Here is a 27,494-nt window from a genome sequence, read left to right as displayed (position 1 = left end):
GTCCTGGCTCCCATCAGAGGCAGATGGGTTTACCCCTCACTGCACTTCACTGCCAGGCTGCTTTTCCACATGTCCTGGGGGAAACCTGCTGGCTTTTACATTCCTGGTGCTGAAAGGCTCACTAGGCTGGGGTACCTGGTGTATATACCTTCTCTTCCAGTCCCTCAGGATGTTGTGGCTGTGGGTGAATTATGTATTCCCTCCGATCGCTCGGGATGCTGTGGCTCCGGCTGTGGGTACCTGGTGTATTTATCTTCTCTAATCCCTGGGGCTGCTGCGGCCCTGGTTTTGTGTGAACGGTGCATTTCCTTAGCCCTGCAATCCCTGGGGCTGCTGCGGCCCTGGTTTTGTGTGAACGGTGCATTTCCCCAGCCCTGCGATCCCTGGGGATGCTGCGGCTCCGCCTCCCGGCCCCGCCGGAGCGGCTCCGGCCCCGCGGCTGCCCGGGGCTGCCTTACCTTGAAGAAGGTCATGGTGGATCCGTCCCTGACAGCCCCGTACTCTATCTTGGTTTGCTTGGCCAGGTCATCTGCCGAGTCGATGGGAGATTCCATCCTCTCCACGGTCAGGAAGGCAGCCAGGTTGGCAGTATAGGATGAGATTATGATTAAGGTGAAAAACCACCATATTCCTCCAACTATTCTGGTGGAAAGAGCTTTGGGCATCAGCTCTGATCCTGTTACAACACCATCAAAACAATCATATTAAAATGAGGCTTTCGTGATACCACAGCCTGGTTTTAGGCACAGAATGCTTTTATGAGCTGTAGCGTGATAAAATGATTTCAACAATAATCTCACAGATGCACAGCTGACATTTATAATGGTAACACACTGGGAAGGGGATGTGTGCCATGATACATGACAAATGGAATTATCCTTGGGTCTAAGCCCCTTACCTCTCTGAGCTAACCAGCCTTGTGATATTAATCTTGTACATCCCCAGCAAGCTACTCTGGTATTTCTGTCTGCTTCTGGAGTCCCTTTTGCCCGTACACTGCAATCAATTTTGTAACCAGAGCTCTTTAGCAAGCGCTTTTCTGCTCTCAGCTGCCTGACAGAAATACCTCACAGGAGGAGCCTGCCCCCTGCATCCTATTGACACATCTCAGCACCAACAGGGAGATCAGGGCAGCTCCAGCCACCTCCACTGAACCTCAGCTCAGCCCCCACAAAACCTCTCACTAGCAACGTGTGCTTCCCATTTGAAAACCAGAGAGTCCATGGACACATCCCTTGGATCCTCAGGGCGATGCAAAGTCTGGACAGTGTATTTAACACTCATTGTTCTGAGCAGCTTTGAGCAGCTCTCTGCCATTGCCATAAATCCCCACAGAGCAGCACATGTTACCTGCACTGCAATGGTTTGCAGGCAGCTCAGATAACCCTATTTCAGCCACAGAGATACTCGTGTTTCCAAGCATTCTGAGGCAAATTTTCTGCTCTTTTACTGGGGGGCCATTCCCACTGAATTCTGTGCATAATGTGGGATTTGAGGATCTGGTTCAGCAAAGCTCTTAGGTAGCCGCCTGAGTAATTTTTTGCATCATTATTTTGCTGATGAGGGATGGACATAAGAAAATACTTAAGAGCCTGTGAACAGAGTGCTCAGGGCTAAAGCTTTTGATTTGACAAACGTTTTTCTATTACTGGAAAAACATGTTGACATATTATGTCTCCTCAGCTATTCAGCGAGTTGTGCAAGAAATTTCAACATTGCAGAGAACATTTTCAGACTTTGCAAAAACTCTGAATGTGACTTTTGGGGCAGAGACCGAAAGGGTAAAACCTTCCCCACCAACCAGCAAACAGATTGGAGCTGTATTTGTAAACACAGAGCTGTGTCTCTTAAAGGTCAGAGCTAAGCTTAGCCCAAGGGTTGGAGTGTGTTGACAGAACTGCCAAACAGCGAGAGCAGGCTGAAGGCAAAAACTCTCACTTGAAATTTTCCAGGCCAAATGGAGTTGTTTCCAGAGCTGTAGCTCTGCCTGGGTTTGTGGTTAGGCTTCTGCTGTACTTTCTTGCTTTCCTGATGAGATTTTGTTTTCAATACAATGAAATATTTCCTTGTTGCCCTCTATTTCTAAGCTGGGGTTGAACAGCAAAAGCTGTGCTCATTCAGGTCATCCTGAAGGGATTCTTGTTTTTAAACTCAGGCAGCCATACAAATAGAATTCCTGCACTTGGCCCCTGATGCTGTGCCACACACATGGAATGTACCAGCACTGCTCAGGAGAGGATGGAAAATCCCTGTGTGCTGCACTTGTGGGGTGAGAAGCCAAACCTCCTGTGATTTCCTGCAGCAAAACATGGTTTGTGGGAAAGAACACGCTCAGTTCCCACTGGTAGTCCTGCTCTGAGTGACTGCTGTGGTGAGGTGAGAGCAAACCCTGCTCCTGGCTGAGCTGAGTGGGGCAGCATCTCCTTTTCCCCATGGTTATTCCAGTGTTCACCTTTCCAAGTGCCTCGGTTCCAGCAAAAAAGCACTGTTTTTTCATGGAATAATAGAGTGGCCTGGGTTGGAAGGGACCTTGAGGATCACCCAGTGCCACCCCTGCCATGGTAGGGACACCTTCCATTGTCCCAGGCTGTCCCAAGTCCTGTCCAGCCTGGCCTTGGGCACTGCCAGGGATCCAGGGGCAGCCACAGCTGCTCTGGGCACCCTGTGCCAGGGCCTCACCCCCCTCACAGGGAAAAATTCTTTCCTAATACCAAATCAAACCTGCTCTCTCAGTCTGAGTCCATTCCCTGTGTCCTGTCCCTCCATTCCCAGTCCCTCTCCAGCTCTCCTGGAGCCCCTTCAGGCTCTGAGCTCTCCCTGGAGCCTTCTCCTCTCCAGGGGAGCTCCCCCAGCTCTCCCAGCCTGGCTCCAGCCCTGGAGCAGCTCCGGGGCCTCCTCTGGGCTCTCTGCAGCAGCTCCAGGTGCTGCTGCTGTGTCCCCAGGGCTGGGGCAGCTCTGCAGCTGGGCTCTCACCTGGGCTCAGGGCAGAATCCCCCCTTCCTGCTGTGCAGGCTGTGGGATCAGCCTGGATCTGCTCCATCCCCACCCTGCTCCACCTGGGCACTCTCTGCTCCTGCCTGCCCCGTTCCTGGCTGAGCTGAGCTCTGAGGGACAGCTCTCCTTTCTGACAGTGACAGCTCCCTGGATGGATTGGATGAAATGTGCCCTGTTTGGATGCTTTCGGAGGATGCAAACACATCTGAGACTTCCAGGGAAAAACAGGGGAAGCAGCATCTAAATCAAAATGTTGCCAGCAAGACTCGGGGGCAGAGACAATACTTGCTGAAGTCTCTCTAGTGCCTTTTTATGGCAGACATGACAGCCAATCCTGATCCAGACTTTGCTCACGCTCTGTAGAAAAGAGAAAGTCTGATCATCACATTTTAAAATTTAATCACAAGTGGCTTCCAGTCAAGCATAACGAGCAGCTGCTGCCAAGGAGGAGGAGTGCAACGCTAGACCCAGACTTCCACCACCGCTCCCATCATGTCCAAACTCTTCACGTGACCATGAGGCACAGACAATCACACCACAAGTTTGCACATGGAAACATTTGTGTTGCCTTACAAATGTTTTCTTTTGCCTTTCTTTTTCTCTCTTTCTTTTTTTTTTGTTTTGAATCTCCTTAAAAGACAAGCAGAGTCTGGTTGGGGCTGACTGTCATGTACCCAAGGTAGTGGTAACGAGCAGACACTGCATCCCACAGTTTGCTGTGGATGATGGTAAACTCCAAAAAAGGCAGGACAGGAAACACAAAATCCTGGGGCACTTTCACACACAGGGCAACCACAGGTAATACACACACCTGCCTGATACTGTAAAACCTCAGCCTGTGTTTTACTGACAAATTGGAAGGAAAACAAAACAAAAAACCTCCAAAACAAAGCAGAAATGCTCTTCTTTCATCCAACCTCCTTCAAAGCAACTTCTGTTGGGAAGCTCTGTATCCTCTCAGTACAATAATGCACCACTAAAAGCAAGTGCATCTTAGGTCAATACAAACTTTATTCTCTACCACATCTAGGAAAAAATCCTCTTTATTTTTAAATTTTATTAACTCATGTCTGTTAAAGAGGAAAGAATAAACTGTACCTGTATGAATGCAGAGATGGTTTTACATTCCTCACTTAAATGTTTAGGAATTTAATACAAAAGTACTGCTGGGCTTTGCCTTTTTGGTTGTTGTGGGGTGGGGTCTTTTTTGTTCAGCTTTGATTCAACTTGAAATGTTTGTCAGAAAACATTTTCTCTCTTTTCAGTGGACCCCAGTTTTGGTGAAAAGTGATTTAATTGGAAACCTTGGAACATAAATGCCATAAACAAATGTGTTTAGTACATAGATCTATTTGACTTCCCACGTGGAGTAAGCATCACTGCCCCTCCTTGGCATCTGAATAAAATGTGAGCTCTTTCCAAAATCATCAGTAACAGGGACTCATAACTGGGTTAAGTTAAGGCTTCTAGGGTTGGATGCATTTACAGAAGGATGGGACTCATACCTGCAGAAAAGCCATAGAAAACCAGGGTTTGGTGTTGGTTTTAAACAACGTTTGACAAATGCCTACCAACTCAACAGCCCTTTTGGAGAAAGAGCATCTTTCCTTGTTTGGCAGCTGGAACAGCTCTTCTAGGGCAGCTAAGGCTGTTTGTGTTGGGATGGAGCCCAACATTTTTCTGTTGTCAAACCTCTAATACTGATCAACTCAACTTCAGCACGAGGCACTTCATATCCCTCTTGCAATCGAATTCCATTTCAGCTGCAGAACTCCCTCCCGTGTGGCCCTGCGTGCTCCCCTTTCTCTCAGCTGCTCGCCCTCCTTCCTCCTGGCCTGGGCTGCACAGCTCCCCAGTGGCACCTGGCCTCCCTCCCCTGCGCTACTCTGCACGTGTGAGATCAGGTTTTACAGTACATGCTGCGTTTACAGAGGGTGGAGTTTACCAGCACAGAAGCCCTTGAGCAGACTGTGGGACGTGTGCGAGAACGAAGTGTAACCGGTGTACCTTGCTGCATGAGAGCTCCAACTCCAAACCAGAAACTATTTAGTAAAGTAAAATTGTTTTCCACCACATCTGAGTCTGGGTTGCACGGGTGGGGGTTATACCACTCGTATGGTGTAAACCTGTGGCAGTCAACAGAAACAGTCTGTAAACATCGAGCAGAGGACACACAGCAAACCTGCTGAGCAGCGCGCCCGGCACGGCACCACGCAGGGAACGGGCACGGGCACAGGAGAGCCTGGCACGAGGGCTGACCCGTGCCAAAGGAGAGCTTGGCATGAAGGGCATCCCCAGACATTGGCACTGACCGGTGCCAAAGGAGAACTTGGCACGAAGGGTGTTCCCAGACATCAGCACTGACCCGTGCTAAAGGAGAACTTGGCATGAAGAGTGTTCTCAGACATCAGCACTGACCCGTGCCAAAGGAGAGCTTGGCATGAAGGGTGTTCCCAGACATCAGCACTGACCCGTGTCAGCCGTGCATCAGCTGTGGAGCGATGGGTGGCACGCTGCTGGGCCTGGCACGGGGCTGCTGCTGCTCTCCTCCTCCTGCCACAGCCCCACGGCTCCCTGCCCCACGCACAGGGCACGGCTGGGAGCCACGGGGCTGCTCCTGGGGTGCACTTTGGGAATAAGGAAGGAGCAGCAGCCCTGTCAGGGCAGCACCACTCACTGTCAGTGCGTGCTGGACGTGCTCTCCCTGCAGCAGGAGCTGCCCAGCATTCCCAGAATCACGGGGTGCTCTGAGCTGGCAGGGACCCTCCAGGACCATGGAGTCCCCCTCTGGAGCAGGTGCCCATGCAGGACCAGCCCCACAGGCTGGTATTCAGAGCACCCTGCTCTCCCCAGCTTTGGGAGGCAGCTCCCCAAGCCTCAGGACACGGGATGGGCACTGCGGGGAGGGAGCTGCACAGGGATCCCTGGAGGAGCTCTGGGCTAAGCTCACACCCAGCAGGAGCACCCAAGGACTGCTCCTGCCCAGGGTGCCCCCTCGGGCTCCCCAGTGCCACGTGGCTTCCCATGGAACAGGTGGATGCAGCTTTAATTGACAACCTCACCCAACACATTCTAATTACTGTTGCAACAATATAATTAAGCATTGAATTTATGCACGGTTGAGAGCGGAGTGCCTTGCTTGGCTGAAGTAATGAAGTCTGGTAATAATGAACCCGTTAATTGGGAGAGGATGTAGCTTAGGATGCCACCAGCTGCACAATACCCAGAACAAGAGTATAAAAAATCATGACAAAAGACAAAGTTTTCAGGTTCAAGTTACAACAGTTCTGCATGCACCCATCAAAAGAAAAGCAATTCCCAAGTTAGATGTTTCAGATTTCTGCTGTAATCATGGAAGCAGGTGTTGGGGAGTGACCAGACTCAGTGCATGCACACAGAGGGAAACACATCCTTCACAAGAGACTCCCAGCTAGGACCAGTAGGTTTCCAACAGGTTTCTAGGAGTGAAGAGTTCCCACCACAGTGTTCACACAGGGCAGGAAGAAGAATAAATCCCTCTGCCTGACCTGCCTGGGAAGCCCAAGGCTGGAATTTTGCAGGGTTTCAGAAAACCACCACATTCAGTGAGTTGGAAAAATGTCTCCATCACATACAGAGCAAAAGAGCCATGAATTTCTGGCAGCAAAGCCTTGTCTTCCAGACTGGGAAGGTTTTTCTAGCCCTGGTACATAATTTAATGTGTTAGTAGGTGTACATCTCTTTTACACCTCAAATCAAAAGCTGATTTTCTTCTTGTGTTTCTATTGCTGAGCTGAGCTCTGGTTTACAGTTCAGCAGAATTCACTCCTCAGCCTTCTGCTTTCCTGGCCCTTTCCCCCATGGTTTTCTCCCTCTTCAGCAGCAGCTGTGCTGAGGTTTCTGATAAAGGTGGCATGCTCAAGGTCACCCAAGCACCTTTTCCCACAGGGTCTGTGTGACATTATTGACTCAGCTACTTGGCTCTACCTCCACTGATGTAACAGCACAGCTGAGATGGCATTAGCAGAAAGGGAAATTTTGGCAGAAAGCACCTTGTTCATCCACTGGCAGTGCACTTGGAACAGAGCTTTGCCAGACTGCAACCCTTCACAGCAATAAAAACTTCAGTGTTTGAGTTTAAAAATTAATGTAACAATGACAGGGCTACGTAAGGCTCAGAGACAAATGAGAAATTATTCAGCTGCTGAAAAGTTGAAAGAAATGACAGGAGGATTATACCAGTCTGTGCAAATTATTCCCAAGTATTTGTTTTCCAGGAACTGCTGTCAAAATGTGGGTAGCCATGTAATTTACTGTGACAGTGCTAAGAAGTGGATGGTTTCTGGGGTTACTAAAAGCAACCAATATTTGCTGAAACACTTTGCAAATCTTACAGAAATCTTGGTGTATTTGGAGACATGGACAGGTCTCAATGTGGGTTTCAAGAGCAGCTTAGCTTAAAATGTATAAATTTAAATTAACATGAGCACAATTTCACTTCTTCAGTCCATGCAGCTGAATCTAACTAGGCACTGCTTTCAGGCATCAGCTCAAAGAAAGCATTTGTGTGCCCTTCCACTGTTCTGAGGTGGAGAGGGCTGGGGGGTGCTTTCAGTCTTGGCACACAAGTGCAGAAAAGTCAACGTGCCAGAGAGGAGCAGATTTCAGATTAGTCATGACTGAGATCATGGGTTGTGTACAGTGGAGTTATTATTTATGGGGCAGTGAGGCACTGCAGGAGCCTGTGGGAAGTGGTGAGTAACTGCACACAGCCCCACAGCTGCTGGGGAGGGATAAACTCCTCCCTCACCTCAGGGCACCCCTGGGAGGGTAACCCATGACCTCTCCTCCTCTAATGTTCAGAACCATTTCAGGAGGAGGAGACCTCTGCGGTTGGACCTCCAGCAAAACTAGGTTCAGCTTTTGGGTCTTTCACCTGTGAACTGTGTGCACCATGAGGGGAAAAGGGAAATGCCTACACGCAAGTAACAAACTGCTTTTCAGCACATGTCTGCTGGGGCGGTGCCTCCTGATGCATCCCATATTTCATTTGGAACAGCCCTTAAAGAGAGCAAAACCTCAGTGCAATACAGAAAAGCAGTGTTGATGAGAAAATACTTGCAGAAAGGTTTTAGGACTGGATAAGCCCCTTAGGATGGTACTCCAGAGCCCAGCCAACACCTGTGAGGGGAGAGGCTGTGGGTGCATCCAAAACTCTGTGCTGGCCTTACCTGGCAATGACAAAGAGGACACAGCTGACTCCAAGGCAGGCCAGGAGAACATACATCCAAATATCTGGAGAGAGAGGGTTTAAAAAGGAGAAAACGCCGGGGTTGGTCCCGTTGGGCTTCCGGTACAAGATGCTGATTCCCAGTGTCATGAAGGGCTTGGAGAAATCAATCACTTTCTCTCTGACATAGGTAATGGTGAGAGGAGCAACAGCCAGGTCAGCTTTCTGCAAACACAAAAGGGAGAGCACTCATCTCCTTCATGTTCACCAAACCCACTGCAATTCCCTCCATTTCTTTCCTGAGTATTAAAAATTAAACCAATTTTGGCTCAAATTGAACAAAATTTAGCATTTCTAGGATATTTTGGGTGGGGGTCTGACATTCCGTTTCCTCTCTTAACAAGGCAGGGGGACATCTGGGACATGGCCACTGATGGACATTTCCCCCCAACACCTGCAAACTGCTCATTCAGACATTCCTACTCTGAGGGGTGGCAAAACAGACACAGCAGTGGCCCTAGCAGGTGAAAACCACAGCCAAGATTTCAGATATAAAATACCCCAGGTGAAAGGAGAACAGAGAGAGAAGAAGGGTTCAGTCTTACATGATCTATGAGTTCCTTGACCATCCCATTCCACTCTCCCTTGTCATTCTGGGCTCCGTATTTGCCGTCAGAAACGAGTTTGACCTCATAGATGAAGCCTAAAATGTTTGACAGCTCCTTTAGCAGGTCCAGGCAGTACCCCTCGAACCTGTCATTGCCATACAGGGGCTTGTCAGACTTCTTGTACATCACATAGGGATCTTCCTGCAGGAAAACACAGCAGACAGGCAGTGAGAGGTGTGAGCCTGGCTCGGATTACATCACTTTCTCTACATGATGCTAATATTTTCCAAAGGGATTGCAAGTACATGGGAACCAGCAATTTACTGTGTGCATTAAAAGCTCTTCTAGGTGTGTTAACAAACTCACTGAATGAATTAGTGAGGAGCATAAGGGCCCTAATTTTCAGTGGAATGGACCATTTGTGGCTCCCAGGAGCTTTAATTCCCGTTGTGCCCAGCAGCTCCAAACACAGACCTGAGGTCTGGGCCCTGCATTGTCCCACCCCAAGGGACAGGAAGGGATACTGAAGGACAGAGGATCCTAAATAACATTAAAAAAAAAACAGTAAGGGGAAGCTAACATTTTATATTATGTGAAAAATAAGTCTTTACTGAGAAAAATCTTCAAATGGAGCGAAGAGGGAATGGAGAACAGCAAAGGCAGATTGCAAAGTATGTTTTTGCTTTCCCTTTTACAGGATTTTGGATAGAAGAAGATCTGGGCAAGTAGTTTCATGTGGCAATAGACACGTAGTGTAGAAGGAGCCTTTGAGCTCTCTCCCTCCTCCTGAGGAACCAGGCAGAGCAGTTGAAAAAATGTGACATTACTGGGTGTGTAGAGAGCACAAGGCAGAGCAGCTCCCGAATACCCAGTTAAACCTTTTCCATTCCTCGCAGTAAGCACAATGACTCAATCTGTCTGTCTGCTGTTTAGCACTTCCCTTCAGCCCTCTTTGTCTCATTTCCAGTAAAACTAAGGATGTATGAGCAGTGACTGCAAAGCTGAGCGTTTGTGTGTGTCCCTTCTTCTGGAAGGAAAAGTGCGCAGGGCTCGTCTGAAATGCTGGAGAAGGGGGAACAATTTTGGAGGCAGAGGTTCTGGGAGTCTTCCAGGGCAGTGTGGTGTTTTGGACTCAATCTCACGTGCGTGTGTGTGTGGATGCTGAGCCTTACCAGAATGGTGGTGACGATGAGCGTGCGGTTGGCCAAGGAGTCCGTGATGTTGGTGGACCGGTCCTTGTTGCTGTCCGTCATGTTAAGGCCACTGTAGGAGTTCCAGACCCCAATCTGCACAGAGGAGAGCGGGTGAGAGGCTGCCCTAATCCCTAACCCCCAGAGCACTGGCTCAGGGGTCACTCAGGAAGGGACCGAGCGCTGAAGGAGGGCAGCAGCAGCTCAGAGAAACAGCAGCACCATGGGCTGATTCAGAAACCCCGGGCAATGACTGCAAAATGCACAAGTGCAAACCCTGGAGCACTGAGAGTATGAGGCTTGGCAGTGCACTGCTGGGGTGGTCAGCTGGCTAATGGAGTGGAACATTCTGGCTTTGTTCCCTGCTAAAATAAAAAAAGTAAAATGTCTATTTTTATGGGGTTTTTTAAAAAAAATTTGTCAATGGTGGAGCTGAGACATGTGGCAAGACCTCTCTCTTCTGATAGAACAGGTTAAAAGCCTGAATGGCTACATTGGAACTGGCTGATGGATGCACTGGCCTTTCACTTGCCCTGTGCCTTCAGCAGGTTTAGCAAAGATTATTCTGTCATTCCTGGACTCTTGGATGTGCCAGAGCTATCAAGGTGGTACATTTCACACCCCGAGCAGTATTTGCTCAGCAAACATCAGTGGCCAAAGGCAAATTCCTTTCCAGCCCTGGAGACAGTGAAAACTTCCAGTATTTACTGCCCAATCCAAAGCCTCCAGGGAAGATATTTGTCATTTCAGTGGATCTGGATTTATGCTGTGGGGGCAGAAATTATAACCATGTTATTTCTCCACATCAATATTTACCCAACTTAAATGCAGGCTGGAAGCATCTCCAGCATTTTTGCCTTTGGATTTTCATGCCCAGCCTGGCTGAGGGCTGATGTGAGGAGCTCCAGGGGAGGAGCTGCCTCAGGCAGTTTGATTTATGCTGGCCATTGTGGAGAGCACAACCATTTCAAGCAAACTCAGGGTTTGTGTTCCCAGGTGCCACTGCTTTTGCCCCTCACAAACTATTTTTTCCATATTCTTAATGGGGACAACCATGCCATTAAAAAAAAAAAGTTTATGCCAAGCATTTGTCAGTCATTCCCTTTGTTTCCAAAACTAGATCAGGTTTGGGAAGCTGATCTGGAAAGTGCACAGATTTACAAAGGAGATAAAATGCTGGCTATTATGGCAGCCTGAGCCAGGAATACAGTAAACATTCAGCGTCCCTGGATTTGCACCAGGGTGTGTGAGCCCTTCTGCTCACTGTTACTGACTTGGAATGTGTTTGTTGGCTGGCAGCAGGGAAAGAGGAGGACAGCCATGAGACCCAGGAGCAGCAGAGTCACAGAGCACACAGAACACACCAGGAGAGCACTGCACGTCCGGGCAAAGGGACAGCACCGCAGGACAGCCCTGCTGGAGGGGCCCGAGGGAGGAGGAAGGATCAGACCGAGGTAGGACGCCACTGGGGGAGTTCAGGGGATGTTTTGCAGTTTAGTGACAAGTGTGAGAGGTGCCATGTGCCCTCCCCAGTGAGCCTGAGCTCTGAACCAACTGTGATTTGGTTTAAATCAGCTCAGCAGAACACGAGATGCCTGCAGTCCAAGGGGAGATTGCTTCTGCATGTCAGGGGATGATCTACTCCCCAGGAAGGGGGGGAGAGGGCCTTGCTGCCTCAGCCTGGAGATTAAACTGGGTTATTAAGGATGCATGTGCTCCATGATAACACAGGAGGGGTTGTGGAGGGTGTTTTACACTGGTCTATTCTCACAAAAACAGCACAACCCCAAAACCTTTCTACACTGTGCAAGACGGGGAGGGGGTGTGGAGTAATGAGATCTGTGTGCACCATGGGCAAAATACAATTCTAAGCACTATAAAAAGTTTCTGTCTCATGACTGCAGAACACTTCAGACTTAGTTTTTATCTTCTCCTCATAGAACAGCAACCAGGGGTTGTAAGTCCTGTGGGAAGCAGTGCGTGGAGCTGGTCTCCAAATCCCACTTTTGTGTTTTAAGCACCTTATGTTCAAAGAGGGATGAGATTCCTGGGGTAATTTACATCTTTTATAAACAAGCTTAGTCCCAATTTCCATATGTTAGTGAATGACAGCACCCACTTAATCATCTCTATTATTTTCTGTAAGGAGCTAATAACACACTCATCCAAATTTTGAGGCAATAATGCTCGAACGCTGCCAGCACTGAGAGGTTTGTGAGGGGAAAAACGCCCCCAACCCTGCACATTAAACCAGACTTTGAGCTGATGCCAATACACATCCAAAATGGTGTCATTTTACCCTGTACATTTTAGGTGAATCAGGAAGGATGGCACGGGAGAAAAGGACTGGTTTTGCTGCAGCAGGGGCCTTTACTTAAAGATGGGAAAAGTAAAGCTCCAAGAAGTAAAATAATTGTTAAACTCCCCTGATTTTGGTGAAAAAGCTGAATCCTGCCAAGATCTTTTTAGTCTTTGCAATTACAATGTCTCAAGTGGAGAAAAAGTTATCCTACCAGGAAAATTCCTGCTTTCAGAGAGACTGTTGTCTCTAAACTGCAATTGGAGAGTCACCATTAAAACCCAAAGGCTGAGTGTGAAGACCCAGCCCAGAGGGTTTTGGCATCACCTGTCTGTGTACAAACCTTCTTCCACACTTTATACAAATGATTAGAACCCTCGCCAGCAGCCTTGGTAGAGGGAAAATAAACAGAGTGCTTCATTAAAAATGAAAAGAGAAGCTGTCTGGAGAGCTGTGTGGGAGCAATTACAGTTAAATTCTCCATTAACCCATCAGCAATTACCACCCAGAGCTGAGCCAGCACGCAGAGCAAGGGCCAGCAGCCCCGGGAGCTGCTGCCACCTGTGCTGGGGTTTGGGACACCGCAGCTGCCACCCCCAGGGCAGCCCACATCGGGCTGAGGGCTGACAAAAGGGAAGGAGAACAAATCCAGCCTCAGGAACCTGGACAATTCTCAGCAGCTCCACTTTGTGGAGGTTATTACTCAAGTACCTTCTTTCCTCTCTCCCTCATGTCACATTTATCTGTGCGCTGCTATATGAATTGATCTATCTCTAGATATGAATTTACCATCCACAGTTGCAGTGGCAAGAATTGAAAACGAGGTGCACTTAAGATGATTCTTTCCATTAGATAAGTATTGCCTGCCCCACATTCCTCTCCCATACCTCGAAATGCACTGCACAATAAAACCCCAATCTTAGCAGCTCTGCTTTAACTCTGACTCAAATCAATTGAGAATGGTGGGGGTTTTTTACGCCACTCACAGGAGATTCAAGCTGAGGAACCATGCCCTTGCCAGATTAACCCTTGGTCATGTTTTTTTACCAAAGACCTGCCTACCTTTTCCGTGCCTTCCTCCTTGAGGCTGATGATGTCCAGGTCGAAGTCCTTCCTGAGCCCGTCGGTTTTGTTGAAGGTGATGCGCCCGGTCAGGCCCTCCCACCGTGCCTGGGGACACAAACACACCCTGCCTGTGGCACCCAGCAGCAGCCACTCTGAACCCACAGCAAGAGCTGTTAATGATAATTGTCATTTAAATACACCACAGCGTCGAATCGCTTCCAAATCTGGGGGCTTTTAAGCATATGTGGCTTTGCTACTCTGACAAAACCCCCTTTTTTGTGTTTAGTTTCTTTCTGATACATTTCGCATTTTGCAACCAAGCACAAGTCTGTGACAGTTTACACAGATTGATTTACATATGTCTGGTACTAATAAAAAAATGTAGACTGGCCAAAGAGAAAGGGAGAATTGCACGTGCCCAGAGCCAGGGCAGTGGTGCACTGCACAAGAATTCACTACAGTTTCAGTCTCCTGTACCTTGTGAGCCTCCCAGCCAGCCTGCCTGCCTTGAAATGAGATCTCCCTCCTTCCCCATTTTGTCCCCAGAGCCGGTGCTTATCCATAAAACAAAGTGATGGGTTTAAAAGTGCAGACAATCTTGATAATCTATTTTTGGGAGGCCCCCCATTAGATTAAATTTGTCAGAGATATGAGGAGAGCTGACGATAAATGATGGCATTGTTCCTTCGTGTGTGTCAGCCATATAATTTTAAATTACAAGCTTCTCCACCACACATCGTTCCTTGCCTCATTTAATTTATTGGAGACAGAGGACAGAAGTAAAGCTGCATTAAAAACCACACTTACAGACTGGTGTCCCCCCTCCCTGTTTAATCTGAATTCCAGCCCTGGATCTGCAGGGTTTAATCTCGGATGCTGGGGAGTTCTCACCACATGTCTCAGACAGATCTGGTGCATTTGGAATTTGTGGGAACAGCAAGACTTTGATACATACTTAAGTAACATAAGAATGGAAAAGCATTAGTGCAACAAATTTGCTGTGAGATTTTCCATCTTAGTGACTTGGGAGTACACACAAGTCTCTGCTGTAAACAGTGAAACTCTTGCAGGGTTATTTATTAATTGTATAATCAAGATAGCATATGGATGAATATGGACACATATGGATGAATTTCAATCTCTAACATCCCTTTTTCCAGCCTGTGTTTTTACTCCTCTGATGTGCCCCCATCTCTTTTTCATAAAGCTGGAACATTTTATAAAATCTGCTCTTTAGAGATCAGTTTCTCGGGAGTTTCAGGGAGTGTTTCTCAGAAAGGTTAAATGCTGATGGGATTTCTAAATCCTAATGGTGAAGAACACGCTTCAGATACCATCTAAATTCTGAATTTAATTTCTGAATTTTATTTTATTGCTTCTAAACCAAAACAGAGAAAGCATCATATGCAGAGTTCTTGCTAATTAACAAGCTGTAATGAAGCAGAACTTCCTTCCTTCCTCCAGAAAAGCCAGGAGCTGCATCTGTGTGTATTACAGGGATGGGATTTCATGCTTTCACACAGGATTTATAGCAAGTTTTATGTTTCTGGTGACATATTGAGTGTTACAGGACATAATAAAAGCTGAATTGGAGCCTGATCAGGTAATTGATCAAAGAGCATCACTGTGCAGCTGCTCAGACCCTTTCTTACTAAGCCTTGAGAAGGGAGTGGGCAGAACAGGTTACACACACAACTTCAGCCACCTTCAGAGGCTGGTAGGCACTGCAACGGCCAAAATACACAAAGCAACCTAGTGAGAGCTGTGGAAGTGCCTGCTTTCCCTGTGGAACTGCCTGCTTTCACTGTGGAACTGCCTGCTTTCACTGTGGAACTGGCTGCTTTCACTGCTGGAAAAGATGAGGGTTGTGGGGAAAGCACAGGCTGCACTCTGGGGTTAAATACTCCAATTACAACCCCTATCAATAGATTGATGGGAAATTGCAGCAACAGGAGAACAGAGCTGACTCAGCCTCCAAGGTCAAACGCTCCAGAGGGGTTTTATCCATTCCCAGCCATCACAGGGTCTGTATCAATTCCCACGTCACCATCTTGGATCAATGCAGCAGCCTCCATTCCAGCCAGAGCCAATCAACAGTTCAATCCCAGGATCAATCAGTTCAGCTGCTTCCAGACTTATCAGAGACTCCTGGAATATCCTGAGGGGGAAGGGATCCCAAGGGATCACCCAGCCTGGCCCTGCACAGACACCAAACAATCCCACCCTGTGCATCCCTGGGAGCAGTGTCCAAACTGACTTGAGAAATCCCCCAAACAGACCAGATTCAATTATTTATTTTGTAGAACAGAACTGCATTTTTGTTCTCTCTCTTTTCCCCTTCTCTTGCTCTTTAAGTGGAACTTGAAAATTTGGAGACTTTTCCCTAAAGGCAAGCAATCTGGGTTTTTCCCTGGCTTTAATGGGAGTTTGGTCAGAAATCACTCACTGGACTGTTCCTTGTGGAGGAGTACACTCAGAAGCTGGAGTGAAGTCTAGTTGGAGAGAAGAATATTTTCCTTCCTGCTCTGTTTTGTCCTGAGGTTATTTTGACCCATTTTATATATATATATATAATTCTTGGGCTTCTAATCTGTGCATTTATTATCAGAAGTTCCTAGGCAAAATGAACATCAGTTATTGATTTAATGTACATTTGTAATTAACCGCAGGGGTGAAGGAACCGATATTCCCAAATTTCTGATGAGGGCTTTGATGGTACGTGACACTTGAATGAAAAATTCAAAAACCTAGGAGCACCTAAACCTACAATACTCAGAATACCTCAGGTCTCTCTTATGTAACAAAACTCCCCAAGGCCATAAATAACAATACCACTACAATAATGAATAATTAATAAATAATAACCAAAATGCTACTGACCAAGACCAGTTTAATTTTCCTTTGGTTTTCTTTCCTTTGGGAAGCCCCTGCTTTATTGGAATTGCAGAGAGAGCTGCCAGATTGAAGTGACAGTGATATTGCTTCTCCTTGGGGTGGAAATCGTGTGTGATGAGCCACACATCAACTTGTCAGCTCTCACAATTAATCCTCTTATTACCAGAGATCCCCCAGGATTATGGAATTCAGTGAGTTAGGGTATGACTTGGCCATTATCCTGCTCCAAATCTGGCATAACTGATGGAATAAAGAGAATTTCAGCACTCGCCAGCACAGGGCTTTATCTGTGGAGATAAACTGAGAATTATGATGCTCCACAGCCTCTTCACTTGGAAGAGGTCCAGGAAAAGCCCTGGCCTTTCCCTGAGCAGCACTGGAATGGAAATGCAGTGAGAGGCAGAAAGGTTCATTTTCCACGGCTGGAGGGGTGGGATTATATTGGACTGTGAACATGGAAAATTGTGCATTGTGTTTGAGTAAGCCTGGATATATTAAATATGTCCTGGAAAAATGTTCTGTGTAGCAAATATCAAAACATCCTCCATATATTCAGATAAAGTCAATTTGTAATGGTTCTTGCTTGGTTTTTATAAACATATCTACTGCCCAGGAAACATTTAATGAGCTGAAAACAGAATGGAAGAAAATATATGTAATCTTTTTGTCAAACAGCTTGTTTTGATTTTGGATATCACAGTGCCAGTACCCTGGCAGATAATTTTTTATCAATTTTCATCAATTCAATATGTATTTATTCCCAGCATGCAATCCTGAAATTACTTTGCAATCTGGGCATAGATAATTCCATAAATAAGTGTTTTTCCACTTGAAATTTGATTTCAGAGTAAGAATGCCTATTGACATTGCCCTCAGCCTCATTGTCTTCTCGGGAAGCTGAGCTTTATTTTCTAATAAAGCACCATGGGATGCAGGTCAGGCAGTTGTTTTGTTTGCTCTCCTAATTAAGAGTTTTCAGGTCAAAGTAACAGCCAGTAATAGGCTCATAGCAGAAATGCACTTCATGGACGAGAAGTAAAGTTTATGAAAAGTGAAACAAAAAGAAAAGATTGTTTTAGTGGGAGTGAATCAAGTGTTACTATTAAATTATCTGGTGGGGGAAGCCCTACCAAAGTAAACAGCTGCTTCAATTTGGTGTAACTGAATATTGCAGCACCAGAGCCCAGAGAATAAATCCAGCCAGCACCCCCAGACCCTGCCACTGGCTCAGTGCTAAAATGCAATGAAAAAGATGCAGCAGAAGAGAGTTTATTTCATGGTTTGGAGCAAAACATTGTCATCTTTCCCCAGTCACTGCACAAAGATTTCAGTGCTGCCCCACAGAGAGCAGGGGAGACTGCCTGGTTCTTCTGGCATCAGGCTCATGTACTGCTGTCTCCTTCTTATGTGTTCCACTCTGCAGGGTTAGAGTCCCCGGAAAACACTGACATGCTGGCTCTGGGAGTGATCAAAGACCATTAAACAACAGAAATGTTCTGTTCTCTTACAAGATTCGTTGTGCTCCCGCGTTTGGAGCTGCTGCCAGTCAGAAGCACAACAAACTGATGGATACCTCTGCAGATGGATTGCTTTCCCTTCTGTCATAATTTAAATTTCTACTTTTACTGTAAGGAGAAACCTCCAGTCCCTTCTCCTTCCAGTACTGAATGCAGATGGATGGCTCTCCCTCCTGGTCACAGTGCTTGGCATGGATCTCCTCAGGAACACAGCAGCAACTGAAATCTCTTCAGATCTCTTTCAGTCTCTGAGATCTTTCTCTGTGATTCTGCTTGAGGGCATTTAACAGTCACTCAGGATCCAGTCTGCATCTCTATCCCTCTCTCTACAGTTGTTCTTTTAATTGTGGCTGGATTTGAACAAGGAGAGCTCACACTGGTTTTGGTGATAATTGAAAAACAATCATAATCTGGGGCCTTATGCTTTAGAGGGGACATGAGCAGAACTGGATCATTTGGTTATAAACATATTTCATGTTTACCCCCATTTTTCCTTCAGAAATGGTGGGATCATCCTTTCTGTCCCTGCTCCCCCTCTGCAGACAGACAACAACCTCCTATTCCTGAGCAGGGGTAAGGGGCACTCCCTGCAAATGCCTCCAGAAGGGCTCGAGATTAGAACATCCTTCAGCTGTGAATGGCACCGGGTCACTGAGAGACACAGCTTCTGACAAGGACTTACTTCTCATTAAAAACTCCTTAATGGGCTGTTGCAGAGCCCTGATCTCAGACATTTCATAGCGCTGGCCCACAAAGCAAATGAGGTGACCTCAGTTCTTTTCACCACCAAAATAAAATGCAAAAACTCACCAGGGAGCCATTGAAGCACTTGTTAACTCCAGCATCTGCAGGAATCACTGCAGGCAAATTCTTTGTCTGAAACTGGTTTATTTAGACTGGAGTACCGAATATTTGTCTTTAGATCAGTCTGTAAAATGCCTTCACAGAATGTCAGTACCACATCAAAAACCAGGACAATTAAATCCTACCCATGTGGGCCCCAGCTATCGCCCTGCCTCCTTGACTTTGTTTTCTCCACACCTATTCACTGATTCCTAATTATAAAGTCCCTCTGTCCCTGTTGAACAAGGCAGACCCTAACATGATCTGGGGTCCAAATGTATTTGCTATTTGTTTCCAACTCATGATTTAGGCTTTACAGAAAATGCAGTATGGTCTTATTAAACCTTATCCTCCGCTTTTAACAATCACCTTTTTTTGGCTACATCAGCCACAGGCAGACAAGACTCTCGGAGTATTTAAACCAGTGTTTCACTGACCATGAGAGACTCTGTTTGCAAGGCCATCAGTAATTAGCCCCCATATCTCACTCCATGCAAGTGAAGCTGCTTGTCCATGATAAATGAGAGCTGTGTCACTGTTCAGGCTTTGAACTGATCTGCTGGGGTACATCTGCTACTCTTGGGCAAAGTATTCTGGTTTAGGCTTCAGGAGCCCTTAGTTTTATACTCAGCATCCCCCAAAAATAAGGAGGGCATCACTGCAGGGGCATGCACTGATACAAAGTCTTTTGTTAACTTTCAATTTCATTATAATTACTCTTCAAATGCAGGGATTGAGGTGGGCAAAAGGTAAAACATAAGTGGGACGCTCTACCTAAATTCCAATTTTCATTTCCATGCTTCCCTAAAGGAAAGGCTTCCATTTGAAAATCAAAATAAAACTGTGACTTTTGAAACAGGGAAGGCATTTCAACTAAAATGTGTTCTTTTAGGACATCTCTGCATCAAGATCAGTCATGGGTTCTTGTAAGATAGAGCATTGCTTCAGGAAGCAATTTCCTTCTTTAGAAACACTGGCCACAATGTTTTCTAGATATTGATCCCTGATCAAACAATCTGCAAAACAATTGGAATTACACAGCAAAGCAAGGACAGAGCTACTGGCTCACTTTTCTTTTCATTTCCAGAGCAACTGTTGTAGTTACCTCACATTTTTAGAAATCATTGACATCCACAACAAACATTAACCAAATAAAAAACCTTGTGAGGAAGGAAGGAAGGAAGGAAGGAAGGAAGGAAGGAAGGAAGGAAGGAAGGAAGGAAGGAAGGAAGGAAGGAAGGAAGGAAGGAAGGAAGGAAGGAAGGAAGGAAGGAAGGAAGGAAGGAAGGAAGGAAGGAAGGAAGGAAGGAAGGAAGGAAGGAAGGAAGGAAGGAAGGAAGGAAGGAAGGAAGGAAGGAAGGAAGGAAGGAAGGAAGGAAGGAAGGAAGGAAGGAAGGAAGGAAGGAAGGAAGGAAGGAAGGAAGGAAGGAAGGAAGGAAGGAAGGAAGGAAGGAAGGAAGGAAGGAAGGAAGGAAGGAAGGAAGGAAGGAAGGAAGGAAGGAAGGAAGGAAGGAAGGAAGGAAGGAAGGAAGGAAGGAAGGAAGGAAGGAAGGAAGGAAGGAAGGAAGGAAGGAAGGAAGGAAGGAAGGAAGGAAGGAAGGAAGGAAGGAAGGAAGGAGGGGTTCTGCACTTGCCTCTTTGATGAGGTTCATGAACCTGGGCCCGAAGCGCCAGGGCTTGTGGCGGTGGCACTGCAGGGAGCTCACGGTCATCTGGGCCGCTCGCTGGGAGGCCACGGCCACCATGTACACGGCGTCGTACATCAGCGCTGCTTCCGTCTGCACAGACACAGCCCTGAGTTACTGCCCATTGCTCTGCACAAATACAGCCCGAGTTACTGCCCGCTGCTCTGCACAAACTCAGCCCTCGGTTACTGCCTGCCCCCGCCGCCGCCAGCCCTGCCCGGGGCTCCTCGCAGGGAAAAACCTCTCCTGGTCTCGCCTTGGAGCCCTGAGGAGCAGCCAAATCCAGTTCTTCATTTCAGCACTGGGAGGGAAACTACGCTGGGTAGCTACAGAGACAGGGAGGTCAGGGGTCCCAGGCAGGCTGGAGAGGGGTTCTAAGAAGTCCCAGGTGTATGAGCAACTCTTCTCATGGCACTTGTGGGATTGCTTCCTTCCCAACAGGACAGGCTGGCTCTGCTTTGCAGGGAAGCCAGTCCCACTGATCACCTGGAACACATCCCACTGCCCAGGTCTCTGCTGCCTCCAAGGGCCCACTGCCCTCCAGGATCCTGGCTTTTGGCACAAATGTGTGCAATGGTGTCCTAGAGAGAGGGGAAATGTCCTTTGGAGGTGTGCTTTGGGGGGATTAACTTGGACTCACACATCTAACTTCCCACTACAGCCCTTGGATCCTTGAATATTACCCCATATATTCAGATACCAAAATTACTGTGTGCCCTTTGTGCATCTTGTTTCTTTTGAGAGTGGGTTTGTGGGTTTAAAGACATGGCCTCAAAGTGATATCACACTCTCTGTCCCACTTTGTCACCTCAGAAAAGTCTCACCCTCACCTGCAGTGGGTTTCAGTGCTCTCACAGTGAGGGGGGAATGGCTGTGTCTCCCTTAATGAAGCTGCACAAATTACCTTCCAGGTAAACCTAATGAATAATTAAGCCGGGGCCTGAAGGAGAAAAGGCAGCAATTCTGCAGATGAGAAAATGGAGTCCTTTATAGGAACTACAGAGCTGATCAGTTTTCTGTTTCTTTTCCATGCAATTCCTCTGGGAAATTAATACATTTGATTCTTTGTCTGTGCCATTTACTTGAGTAATAACAGCATCAGTGTTACCAGTATTGGAGGGTTTTGCTCAAGTGTAGCTGAATTTAAGGACTAATCTTAAGATAGCACAGAGGAGGAATTGGTCTTGATGTGCTTGTCAGAATCTGCCCAAAATAATGTTCCACAATGGGAGCAAATTGTGAGATCAGAAAACATTGTGAGTGATGAGTCAAGCAGGAGGAGACAATACCAGCTGTTCTCACTGCGAATGTCTCACAGCAGACATTGCTCCAAGCACTCTCAGGGCATCAAGGGCTGACCCCAAATCCCTCAAAACCAATGGAAATATTCCCATCAGTGTCAGCAGACCTCAGTTTTTACATGGGCTGGGCGCTCAGGGTTGGATTTTACTGGCTCTGCCTGTGTCCCAGGCCCTGGGAGGAGATGCTTGGTGAGAAAGCCCCTCTGTCCTTGCTCTGCTCTGTCTGACAGTGCTGATGCTTTGCCCTGACCACACAGTGTCTGCAGCACTGCTCTGCCCCGTCCTTGTGCCACTTGTCACTGTCCCTCTTTGGTGTGGCAGCAGGGAGCTTTGCCACCACCCTTGGCTTGTCACTTCTCCCCTCACTGTGGCTCTGTTTAGGGCTGTAGGGTGCACCAGATCACCTCATTTTCCAAAGCCAAGCACCTCAACCTGACTTCTGTGCTTTTATGTCAGGAGAAAGAGACTCAGAGTCAGTCCTGGAACTTGTTTTTCTCATTTTTGTGTGCTGCTTAAGCCACTGCAAAGAAAGCCAGAGATCTCATTAGACCAGCTGTGCCTCTGGGTGCAGTTTGGGCATCCAGCAGGACGTGAACTCAGAACTGTCTTGCTTGTGCCCTGCTGACTTCCCACAAGCTGCTTTCAGGGCAAACAGCAGAGCAGGAACCAGAAGGGATAAATCCTGAGTTAATAACAGGATGTACAGTCCTGATCTCCGTGCACTCTGCCGCCTGTCACAGCCTTATTGTCAAATGAAATGCAGCAGTGGTGCAGCCCTCCATCAAACTGGGCAATAATAGAACCTGCTGGGAATACTGAAATGGTCCCAGCAAGGAGGGAGAGGCAAGGACACTGAGATTATGAAGATGGAAAGGAGAGCACAAGAGTCAGGGACAGCAGGGAGAGCAGATGAGTGGTGAAAACTTTGCTTTTCCCAGTGTTGTATAGGGGCATTTCTGTGTGGATTCCCATCAGGAATTCCCAGGGACAGCTTTCTCCCTGCTTTGGGTATGAGTGAGCATGGTGACACTGCCCAAAGCAGCACCAGTGTGTGCAATGCCAGGGACAGCACACTAAATGCATTTCTCCTCAGGATGTTAAGACATTTCCAAATTTTCCCTGCAATCATCTGCAATAAAGTCTATTTCTTATCGCTTCGAGCTCCACTCAGTCCATGAGATACATTATCTCATACTGCAACCCTTCACCCTGCCAAACTGAATGGAGTCATGTTGTCTCTGTAATTATTCCTATTCTTTCCTTTCCTCTTTGGGGGAGTCTTGGGAGGAATCCTGATTCCCTGGCTTAATGATACCTCTCATCTATCTTTAAATTATGTCTCAAAAGCCACAGCTTCTGTAGAGATGGAAATGAAGAGAAAGGGCACTTCACCCATTTAAAAATGCTACTCCCTTCCCACACACGTGGGATCTATCCCTGCAGGCTACAAATCCTGCACCTGCTTGGGAAGTCCCATTTTTGCTGCGTTTCCCGCTGCACAGTGCAGAAAGTGACGGGAGAAGCAGGGCAGCATTTCAGTTTTCAGCAGCAGTGAGATGAACGATGGCACCGTGCTGGGACATTGTCCCTGTGCCACCCCTGGCAGCGTGGCAGCTCCCTCGCTGTCCCTGTGCCCCCTGGCAGTGTCTGTCTGTCCCTGTGCCCCCTGGCAGTGTCTGTCTGTCCCTGTGTCCCCGCAGCTCACTCACGGTCATGGTGCCATCGCGGAGCCCCGAGTCGGGCTTGGGCGGTGCCTGCAGCCGCTCCATGGACCACTTGTCCACCACGGCCGACACGTGCGGGTTCTCGACGTTGAGTAGCCGAAAGCCCGTCATGTTCACCCCGCTGTACCTGTAGGGCTCCAGGTCCAGTGCAAACAGGTCCTAGAGCACCAGCAGGAACACAAACAAAACCGTTTCTAAAGGAAGTTTTGGGGCTTTGCCCCCTGCCCACCCTGGCTCCCGTTGGAAACCTGACTGAGCCAAAGCTGTGCATGGGTGACATACCACACAGCTGCTTTTGGGAATGAAAAGATCAATTCCCCACAGCAGAACTGCTTTGCAAGCAACCTGCACAATTGAATTTATAGCAGTGCTGCAGCTCTGACAGGCCGACATGAGGAATTAGCTGGCCAGTGTCAAGCTTCTTTCTGAGCTGAGAGGAGGAAAATTCCAAGAGACGAGGCGTGCCCTGTGCTTTGGCTGCTTAGGAATCCCAATTTCCCACCCTGCCTCCCCAGGCACCTCTGCCAGGCTGCGGCATGGCTATGTCAGTGCACGCAGGCTCCACGTGCTCCAGAGCCTGGCATTTACAGGGCAGCTGGGGTGACTGAACTGTGTGGGACCCTCCCGAGCTGTGTTTGTGCCATCAAAGAAAACTTTGGTTATGAAATTTCCTGAGTGCTTTTATCCTTTCGTGGTTTTGTGGTTTTATAAGTAAATGAAACAATTAAACAGTGAAGAACCAGCAGTGCCCGCAGTGCAAAGGCTTCATCCTTTATTTTGTTTCACTCTGGTCCATCTGTACTAATGGTTTCTCGTTAATCAGCATACTGCAATTAATTTTCACTGCATTAAAGTGTTAGCCAGCCCCAGAAATGGGGCCAAACAGCTTTCTTAAGACAAGGTGGGTCCTGATATTCCTAAGGAGCGTTAGCACCCATTCTCCAGGGATTGTCTTGACTAAAGGCAACAAAGATCTCCTAGAAAAAGGGGGAAATTTAGCTGACTTTTCTGAAACAGGAAATTCCCCCCCAGATGTTTACAGTGTTCCTTACCAGTGTTGTAAAAAAGTAGTGGTAGTATTCTGTCATCATTCCCATGGAGAGAATCTGTGAAAGAGAGGGAAAGGTGAAGGTACTTTACTCTGAAAGCTCCCAGTGTGCTGCAGTGCCTGTGAAAAGCAAGGGTTAAACACACCACAGGTCACGAGAGCTTGATGGCAATAAACCCCACTTTTTTCTTTAGGAGCCAAAAATATCCTGTTGTATTTAAATGATGTCTTTATCACCTCTGCTCAGGAAAGAGATTAAAGATTGTGAAACTTCCAAGACAAGAAAAATTACTAGGCATAACGAGATGCTGATTTTAAAAATCCTTTAGTCTGCAGTCTGAGGGTGCTGAAAAGGAATTTATTAGCAGACAACACAGTTGGTAGAGAGAAGTGCTTAGGGGCAGGTTTTTGTGTTCTGCTGCCAGATGAGAACGGGACACTGCTGAGGGCTCAGGAGTAAAGGAGGAAAACAGAAAGAAGGAAGTTTCTCTAAGTTCCACTGGGGAATGTGGGTCAGCAGGAGGGTGCCAAAACAGCTGGGATGGAAGAAACTTTGGAAGAAACAGCCTCCCTGCAGCCTTCTTCCACTTGTCCCCACGCCCCCGTGATCTTGCCAGACAGAATTCTTTCCTCTCTGGGATCTTCTGAGGAAGAGGAGGAATTATAAACTGGGAAAGTGCTGAGGAATTCATTGCCACAACAGCAACACAGACCAGGGTTAACTCCTGCTCAGTCCTGATCACAGCACTGTAAGGATCTGGTTTTAATACCCTTTTAGGACAGTTTTGGAGTGCCTGAATAGATGTTTGAAAGGCAGGGGAAATAGAGGGATTTGGCTGGCCAAAATTCCCTTTGCTGGCAGAAGCCGCTGAACATCCATTGAGGGATTGTCTATGTCGATTCCTCACCTTAAAAAAAAAAAAAAGAAAAGAAAGAAAGAAAAAGAAAGGGAGAAAGAAAGCCCTGAACTTTCTGAGCTGCAGCAGATAATAAAAGCAGCTCAGTGTTAATTGCAAACAACTGATCCATTTCCAGCCACTAAAAATCAAGCCAGAAGGCAACTATTTCATTGAAATGCTCCACTGGATTTACACATCAAAATTGCCTTTTTTATTTCTGATTTTATTAATCCTCTTCTATTCTGTTTCTTGGAGCTCTTTTATTACCTGTAGAATAAGCTGGAGGCTGCTGCTCCTGCCCTGTTTATGCACAGATAACAATACAGGGCTGCACCCAGGGGAACTTTTGTGTGCTGTGTTTCCCAGCTGACCTGGCTGGACTCAGTCCCCCTCCCTGGAGCCACTGGATTCCTGTGGCTTTGTGAAGGAGGTGCCAAATTTATGGGATTTTTATGATGCAGATCTCCTCTGAGCTGGAACTGCACTGAAAGAGCCCAGTGGGAAGTCATTGCAGAAGTCACGCTACAGGTTTGTTCTTTAAAGCAAAACCACTCCAAAACTAGGCAAAAAAAAAAAAAAAAAGCCCAAACAAACAAACAAAGCCTCCAAACCCCAAGACAAACAGAAACAAAGCCCATGATGAGAACAGCCTCAACTGGTTGTGCTCGCCTCTCTCAGTCATTGAGGATGAGAATTAGCTAAAAGCTATTTAGCACTTTGACATGCCTGTGACATGTGCAGTAGATACCAAATAGGGGCTTTTTATTTGAGATCAAACAGAATTTGCAATAATAATTTATGTTTAAGGGCAATATGGCTGCTAAGCAAAATTCACACCAAAGGATGATTTAATGCTCTGATGCAGATAAACAGGAGGTGGAATCAAGTCAAAGCAAAAGCAAGAGGGATGCTGAGAGTCGTGCTGGACATCCCAAAGGCCAATAACTCCCAAGCCTTCATTCCCTGGATGCTCCTGCCAGTGTAAATAGGAATTTCCAGGGCTCTTCTGCTGAGTGTTAGCAGCACAGCAGACACAGGAAAGCAGCTCCCAGCAGCTCCCAGGAGCAGGACAGTAAGAGTAAGGATGGATTTCAGGCTGGGACACCCCTGAAGCACCTGGCAAAGCTTCCCACAGAGCAGGTGACCTGAAAGAGAGAAGCAGCCCAGGAGAGAGAGGGAAGGCAACATCTCTGTCTGTGTGCCTGCCCACATGAAACTGGATGAGGTTTCATTGCACATTGCTATTTAAATAACTTTGCATGTAATTATGTAAATAATTATGCACCTGATACAAATGTCCTATTTAAATAATAATAGCTTTTACTTACAGTGGAACTCAGATGAATGTAAACTAGGAAAATCAGCCTCCGATATTCTCCTTGTACGTCTCCTGCCCAGCTTTCCCTGTATAACACTTGTTCTTCAGCCAAACAGATATGGTTGGACAATGGGAGATAAAGACACTTCCATCTCTAATTACCCATTCCAGATCAGGAGCCTGGGCCTGGTCCTTTGCAGCTGTGCCCTTTCAGCTGAGGGTCATGAACCATGAAGTGAATCCAAGAAAGTATCAGTGGTCAAATTATATATGGCGAGCTGACAGACACTGGATAAAAATACTCTCTTATGTCTGAAAATCTCTTTTGGGTGCCCTGCTCTTGGCTTGAATCACATCCCAGCTCTAACGTGCATTTGTTCTTCTTGTAAAAACCTCCCTGCCTCATTTAGATCCATTGTCAGTCTGCTTTCGAGGCGGGCTGGAACTGGAATGATGAGCAAGTGCATTAATGGGAACTGCACCAAATCCTGTGCTTGCTTTCACTCTGCATTTCCCTCACTTGAGCAGTTATTTAATTTCATGACCATTAAACGCATTTCATTTTCCAATTAATTACCCCTCTGTTTTCTAGGGCCAGTCCATCCCTGCTTCTCACCCACAGAGGGGCACTCGGGGGATGTGCCACTGGTGTTTCTCCCATGGAAGTGGGAACACAGCTAATCCTGCCTTTTCTTAGGAGGGAGCGGGCTCCAGCCTACCTGCCAGGTTCCTGGAAGGAGCACAGTCAGGAGCTGAGCTTTTCTATTCTCACGTCTATTACTGTACCAGGAATGCACTCCTCAGTGACACCTGGTTTTTCTGCCTTCTGGAGGAACTGAATTAATGATTCTTTTGGTTGTCTGTCACATCGTCTTTACAGGATGCTCTGTGAGAGCCTT

General features: G+C 47.1%; 2 protein-coding genes across 11 annotated transcripts in view; one reads left to right on the top strand and one right to left on the bottom strand.

Moving 5' to 3' along the window:
* Nucleotides 1-27,494, top strand: part of LOC135295108 (protein let-653-like) — a 183,198-nt gene that overhangs the window by 54,824 nt on the left and 100,880 nt on the right. For 5 of the 7 annotated variants that reach the window (XR_010357157.1, XM_064411194.1, XM_064411196.1 and 2 more), the window contains one exon: nt 11,301-11,455. The exons of 1 other annotated variant lie outside the window; for it this stretch is intronic. The gene's annotated coding sequence lies outside the window, so the exon portion shown is untranslated. The remainder of the gene's footprint in view (nt 1-11,300; nt 11,456-27,494) is intronic. One more of the 7 variants, XM_064411198.1, reaches the window with a different exon arrangement.
* Nucleotides 1-27,494, bottom strand: part of GRIK1 (glutamate ionotropic receptor kainate type subunit 1) — a 102,333-nt gene that overhangs the window by 16,346 nt on the left and 58,493 nt on the right. For 2 of the 4 annotated variants that reach the window (XM_064411187.1, XM_064411188.1), the window contains exons 5-14: nt 24,383-24,436; nt 23,316-23,489; nt 20,255-20,398; nt 13,363-13,470; nt 12,644-12,688; nt 9,984-10,097; nt 8,809-9,012; nt 8,205-8,428; nt 5,002-5,120; nt 459-676 (exon numbers count right to left, since the gene is read on the bottom strand). In XM_064411187.1, coding sequence (XP_064267257.1) covers nt 459-676; nt 5,002-5,120; nt 8,205-8,428; nt 8,809-9,012; nt 9,984-10,097; nt 12,644-12,688; nt 13,363-13,470; nt 20,255-20,398; nt 23,316-23,489; nt 24,383-24,436 — 1,404 coding nt within the window. The remainder of the gene's footprint in view (nt 1-458; nt 677-5,001; nt 5,121-8,204; nt 8,429-8,808; nt 9,013-9,983; nt 10,098-12,643; nt 12,689-13,362; nt 13,471-20,254; nt 20,399-23,315; nt 23,490-24,382; nt 24,437-27,494) is intronic. The other 2 variants (XM_064411190.1, XM_064411189.1) reach the window with 1 other exon arrangement.

The sequence above is a fragment of the Passer domesticus genome, chromosome 2 (genome assembly GCF_036417665.1).
Source record: "Passer domesticus isolate bPasDom1 chromosome 2, bPasDom1.hap1, whole genome shotgun sequence".
Classification (NCBI taxonomy): Eukaryota; Metazoa; Chordata; class Aves; order Passeriformes; family Passeridae; genus Passer; species Passer domesticus.
Note: the sequence above shows the minus strand (reverse complement) of the source record. Positions and strands in the feature narration are given on the sequence as shown.